Source organism: Centruroides sculpturatus, unplaced genomic scaffold (assembly GCF_000671375.1).
Source record: "Centruroides sculpturatus isolate CEXI.00-Female unplaced genomic scaffold, Cexi_2.0 scaffold309, whole genome shotgun sequence".
Classification (NCBI taxonomy): domain Eukaryota; kingdom Metazoa; phylum Arthropoda; class Arachnida; order Scorpiones; family Buthidae; genus Centruroides; species Centruroides sculpturatus.
In genome coordinates, this window is record NW_019384521.1 from 318,596 (window position 1) to 325,293 (window position 6,698).

Consider the following 6,698-nt stretch of genomic DNA (forward strand, 5'->3'; position numbering starts at 1 on the left):
TGCTTTTTGTGTACCTGCAATGAAGTTTCTAAGAAAAGATATTACGACCTTGCTGTAGCGATCGTATTTGTGTATTGGTAAATAAATATGTTATTGTCTTTATTTTTTTGTGTAATCACTATACTGTATTGAACAAACAAAATAATTATGCGGCCCGCGCTGGTCATTTTCTCAATTATCTGGCCCGCTGTGAAAATATTTTGGTGACTCCTGGTACAAATTTATAGAAAGATTCTTCCCAGTTTAAGTTTTATTTTCCCGGCTGTTATATATATAATAGAGAAAGTATAACGAACGGCCAAGAAATGACTCTCAATACTTTTTTATTTTTGGAGTCAGAGGACCTTAAAACCTTCGAGAAATTTAAAAAAATTGGGGTTTTTTTTCGAATATAAGAATATTATTAGCGAGGTTACAGTTGAAGTTTTCATCTCTAAAACGTGAACGTCGAACGCCGAGCGCCGCAACCTCGCTACACAAGATAGCGGCTCTCGACGTTCGAGATGAAAACTTCGGCCGTAACCTCGCTATTGTGTGTGGGAGAGAGTGAACGATTTTGTTCTCACAATTTTGAAGATTCTGTGCCTTTTGTCGAAAATTTCTGAAATTATGCAGAGGTTTGAGTATTGGGATTGATGATATTAAATTTTGTTGGTTAAAGATTGAGGGAGTATGAAGATAGAGGGGCCACGTGTCGTATCTCAAATGGAGTCGGACTTAATAAAGATTTCACACGAATTTACAAATTTTTACAAACCTTGTCTCTACCCTCAAAATTAAGCTGTTTGCCATTTTATAATAATTTATAATATTAAAAGATTTTTAATAAAATATAATAACGGATGGCGCCATACACAATATTAAACTCTTTTGCTAGGACAGTTACTCGATAGAGATTTTTTAAAGACAATCTAATTAGAAAATTTCAATAGAAAGATGTGGTCATATCTTTACATAATTACACTTTAATTCGAAACAATAAAATTTAAATATTTCCAAATTTATATAATTGATAACAACTGGAAGAAATTATAAATAAATTACGAAATACTTTATTTTATTGCAGTTAAACATAATGGATAGAATAATGTTTTTATTTATTAATTTATCTAAATTTTAGTAAAATAATACTTTTTGAATTTATGGTCAATTTGTATTGTAATATAATTTAGCATATTCATATTTTTATAATAGGCGATGTAAGTACGCCGATTTGAGGAGGGGAATTTTACTCCCTCGTCAGGAATGACCTGTATGTGGGTGGTGATTACTGGAGGCAAAGAAAACAAGTGTTGACAATAAACCGTTTATTTCGCTGAAGGTTATGCTTACATCCTAATGCAATTACTCCAACAGAAATAAGTTTCGACGTCACTGTCGAATATAACTTCGATTTTGCCAGCTCGACACTTACATTATTTGTTTTCTCGTTATTTTATAATTTATCAAAATATACGTTTCTTTTAAAATAAGAACTATTTCCGGGGCTCACAATCATAACAGAAGGCCGGACGGCCACAACTGTTAAGGCGCCAATCCTATCTCTTTGGGGAATCCGAGATCGAATCCAGACAAGTAATTCTCCACGGCAGTTTGTCACAGATATATTTTTTTTTTTGATGCCGTCCCTTACCGACCCCATCGAGGGCACCACTAAACCCACAATGGGTATGATTTAAAAAGTCTGCAAGGGGGAAAAGGAAAGAAAATAAAACTTTCAGCATTGTAACTTAAAATGCGGATTATCAAGTGGTTAGGGTAGCAGCCTACCGATCTGGGAAATCCGTGATCAAATTCGGACGAGTCGATAAACCTTAGGATTTTTCGGGGTGGTCCGTCTGGATTAATCCAGCCCCATCCCTCATCATCCGCCAGTCCCACTGTGGGCCTGGCTGAACCCATAATGAACTTACTAAAAAGGCCCTCTTATTGCCACTGAAAGGTAAAAGTTTAAAAATGCAATATAATGGTCCCGAAGAGTAAACAAGAGATTATTCTATGTAAAACTTATAAATTTGGCTTTAAATATAATTTTTAACAGTTACAATGTAGCATGAGAAAAATATCTGCATGTGTTAAAAGTCACAGCTGTATGAACACAAATTTATCTTTTAAATTACGCTCTAATAACAGTTCCGTAATATGCAGAAAATTCAAGCAGTTTTCACAAACATACATTGAAATCCAACAGAATTGGCGATAACACCTTAAATACAATGGCGATTATCAGATCATGTTTTCAAGATAAAAAATATTAACTGTATTTCTTATATTGTTTCATATTATGATCTGAAACTTCTGTTTATTTCTTACTATGCTTTCTGTTGTAATGAATACATAATAATTTTATAATAATTAATAATATAATATGTTTTTAAAATAAGATATCGTACAGATGGCGCCACACAATTTTGAAATGTTTTGTCGGAAATGTTATGCAACTCATTGCTAAATAATTTTAATTACTAAACACAGTCGATCATTCATAACATAATAATAATAATAATAATAATAATAATGAACTTACAAACACAATTTTTAAGGTGTTATTGAAACATTTTATGACAAGGAAAATTGTAAGCGAATAAGGAAATTTTGGAGTACTACCAAGGGAATTATGGTATACTCTGGTTGGCAACACTGCCAAGACAGATTTGAGGACCCGAGGAAGAAGACAGGAGGTAGAACAAAGGAGAGAGACGAAAAAAAAGGAAGAGTTACAGTTTGTTGTCCAGTTGTGAGAAAATAAAAAGAAAAGGTCAGTTCTTCTCATATTTAATCTTGTTAATGTATATGATTGATTCCGAATACGAACGAGAGAATAACACAATAGAATGATAGTGCAACACATACAGCACGTGCTTTGTGCTGCACGTGGTCTTCGAGTGCCAGTTTAATTTTTCCCCTTTTTCTTTCTTTCGTTCCTTTCTTTTATAATCTATATTTTTATTATTCCATATAAATTTTTTTGAACAATATGATCTTCGACAATTGGTGATCGCCATTTCTCTCTTTCGCGACACAAATGGACCCCGAGCGAGCATTTGTTCTAAATTATGCCACTGCGGCAAACGCAGAGGCATAATTTAGGGCATTTGATTTGTGGTATATTCTGATCATAATTGCGTTTTTCGATCGAATTACAATATAACATAAGAAAACCTATTTATAACTTTGTTTTTCGGGCCCTAATGTAGGGCTGACCATGAGTCATATTTACAATCCAACCAGAGACACATTTTCAGAATCTGTGAAAATGGGATGCAAAACTGACTCAATTTTGATTATTGTTTTAAAATTTATTTGTTGATATATAAATTGATGCTATTATATTGGTGTGTTAAGGAAGTTGCTCTATTCAAATATTGATTTACAAATAATTATTAAAAACAATCAAAACCGCGGACGTTTGGTCGCTCTAATAGGAATAGGGGCACTTGTGCTGTTTAGTGGGTACGGATATTTGAGAGGTTTCTTCCATAAAATTAATCAAATCTAGACTAACTTCACTCGAATATTTCCAAAACACGTATAATTTGTTGGAAATGATCGATATAAAATATGCTATGAATAAAATATCGGAATATTCATCGAGTGTACCCCGTTCGAAGACGCCACTGCTTAAGCTTGTTTTCGTCGCGGAGCGTCACATCGAACGGCGGACGCGTACGAAGCGTGTCACGTGACATTTGTCGGTGTTATTCGGTCACGTCACTACTCATCTCTGAAGTGTTCCTGATAACTTACTGTTTTTGCTTAGAATTCGCTGAACTTTGGAGACATCATAGAAATGTTAGCTACATTTTCTAAAATTTTGCTAACTTTTTTAGTAAAGTTAGCTTAAATGCTACAGAAAATTTTTCCCAGCTTAAATCCTGTAAATAACCAAATCATATTAACCTATAAAAGCCGGTTCATAATAAAATGTTACGCTCATCTCATGCCACGTACTGTACTTTCAGAAAATAGTTTTTATTAATTTAAGGCCCAGCAGTAGCCGAGAGATTAAGAACTTTTAGCTCACGTTTAGTGTTTCGGTTGAATTTTTTTTACTTTTTTTGTTTTTTGTATGTAGTAAAGCTTAGTTATTTGTAATTGAAGTCTATAATAAAAAATTTTGATTTACCCGTTGGGTAGATTTTCGGGTATTATATGAATACAGTACAAGCAGAGAGAATATAAGAGAGTGAGTATGCGTGCGCCCACTCTTATTATATTACACTGTATGTACTTTATATATTATGATAGAAAACAGTAAAAATGTTCAAATTACAATGTATTATGAATTGCATGCAGTTAATTTTTAAAATGCATATCCTTTGTTGTCTTAACAATCACAATCCGTACGTTTCTATATTCAACGGTTGACTCAACGGTGAGTTTTCCTTGAGACAAATGAGTCAGCGCTGTTTCAGTGTTGCGCTCGACGACCTGATAGACCGTTGAGTATTCAACAAACTAACATGGCGACATTCACGAAACAAGTAAATTTCGCTTATAGGAACGATCGATTCGCTCTTGCTGTGGATGCTGTAATAGCAGACAGATTAAAGAAAGACCCAGTATAGAAGAAAACGATACAGAGAAGAGTTCATTTGATTAAAAGGATTTATTCGAATAATGGTTGTCACTTCGCAAAATAGTCACAATCGTTGTCTTCTCCTTAATTAAGTCGAACATCATGAAAAGTGCCCTTTCAACGGAAACGTTTCTTTATTCTACAAAACGAGGAACTCAAAGGAGAACTCACCCATAAGTGTTGAATTTAGAAACGTACGGACTAACATATCCTTGTGTTCTCTTCTGTTTACGAATAAATGCTTACACGATAAAATATCTACATTAATATTTATTTTCGAGTAATAATTGCTTTATGAAATAATTTTTATAATAATAAATTTTTCACTATATAATTAATCATAATTTATTTTATGCAGAATTTCGAGTGTTGACGAAAGAATCGAAGATAAAATTTCCAATTGCGTTCCGTTAATAAATCAGACAAGCGAATCATGTTCTTCACTCGGATATTCTTGTGTTTAGTTGTTCAAATCATCATCATCGAAGTAACGGCCGGAAGAGCGAAAACACCCGAAAACTCCGAAGCCATTCCACTTAACCGCCTGAACACCATGGCTAAACAATACAATGAGAAAGTACACAGAGAAGGTTCTTGCTCGGAACCCGTAGCTAAATTGATTCCGGTGGGTACTTCTCCGGAAAAAATCTACGTTCCTCACTGTGCCATACTCCACAGATGCTCAGAAGACACGGGATGTTGCCACGGCAGCAGAAAGGTGTGCCAAGCCAAGAAAACGAAGAAGGTCAAGCTTCCGTTCAGAGTGTTCGAGTTACTTACTAATGGCACGTACGATGGAGGTGAACCCATCCTCCTGAATTTTCTGAATCATACTAAATGCGCATGTAGAAAGATGCGAAAGATTGGATAGATTATGAATTAATTACGGAGCCGACCAATCTTGAAGGTGCAACGTATTGATTTTGTCTAATGCTAACGTGTAAAACGTTTGTTTTTCTTTGTACAAACTGAAATTACGCCTAATATATTTTATAAAATATATATATTTTTTAATTGTTTTGTATTTTTTAGTTGTTTACCTACTAAAAATAATATTTATTAAAACAAAATTATACATGTTATAATAATTTTATATTTATTTAAAGTGTCAATACGGTAATCTCATTTATGAATGTAAAATTTATCTATTTTAACTAAATAAAACTAAAATTTTCAGTTTGTAAATTTCTCTTACTTGTATTAATGGGCTTAAATATATATATATTTTTTTCATTTATTGTAATATGTATTCAAATATTGTACATTCATTTTTGTTACATCACAAAACTACAACACTTCGATAATGATTTCTTCTGATAAAAATTGAACACTACGAATTACTATTTACTACAGAAATAGCAACGATGTCAACTGCGTAACACCTGCAGTAGAATTTAAGAATTAAATGGGCAATATCGATTCTCTATAAAGCATTTAAAGTCACATAACGTTTAATGAGGCTTTCACACTAGGAAAATGTGGATAAAGGAAACATGCAAACTACCTCGTACAGCAATTTATAGCATCTTGTGTTAACTATTAACAAATAATAGTGAAATTACCCAACTACGTCTTTTGGACGTCCTTCATTCGATAAACTGCACAACAGAATTTCGACTAACGAAAAAAATTTATTAAAACGTTATAAAACGTACTTCTTGTGAAGTTTTGATTCTGAAATTCAACTAAATAATAAAATCTAATTTTATAAATTAAAACAAATACAAATTTTTATTGAAAGAACATTTAAACAGCACTTTCCGTACGCTAGTCAAACTTTTCTTTAATTCTGTTAAAAGGCGAAAGAACAAAAAATGTAAGTTTTGTTTCTTAATTTTACAGTTTGCTAGAAGTTTGTGGTCATTGATTCAAACAGTATTATGTACACGCGATACTGTGTACAGCTGCAGTTATTTTTTGTTTTAACAATGATTCATTAATACCTATTTGTTACTTATATATAAAATACTCGTGAAAATTTTCTATAATTATACTTGTTGTATAGCTGTTCAACTGAAATCACAGCAAAAGAAATGTAAGATTAAGAAGAATCACGAAATTTTTATTAATTTTATCGCGCGTGTTACCAGTCTCACTCAACACTAAAGTAAAACACAGG

General features: G+C 32.8%; 1 protein-coding gene across 1 annotated transcript; it reads left to right on the forward strand.

The window, feature by feature from the left end:
- Positions 1-5,012: 5,012 nt before the first annotated feature.
- On the forward strand, positions 5,013-5,450 carry LOC111622741. The gene has a single exon (XM_023365157.1). The coding sequence runs from the start codon at positions 5,013-5,015 to the stop codon at positions 5,448-5,450; it is 438 nt and encodes a 145-aa protein (XP_023220925.1).
- The last annotated feature ends 1,248 nt before the right edge of the window (positions 5,451-6,698 follow it).

Coding starts and splice junctions, on each gene's coding strand:
- LOC111622741 (XM_023365157.1), top strand. CDS start 5,013: ATGTTCTTCACTCGGATATTCTTGTGTTTAGTTGTTCAAATCATCATC.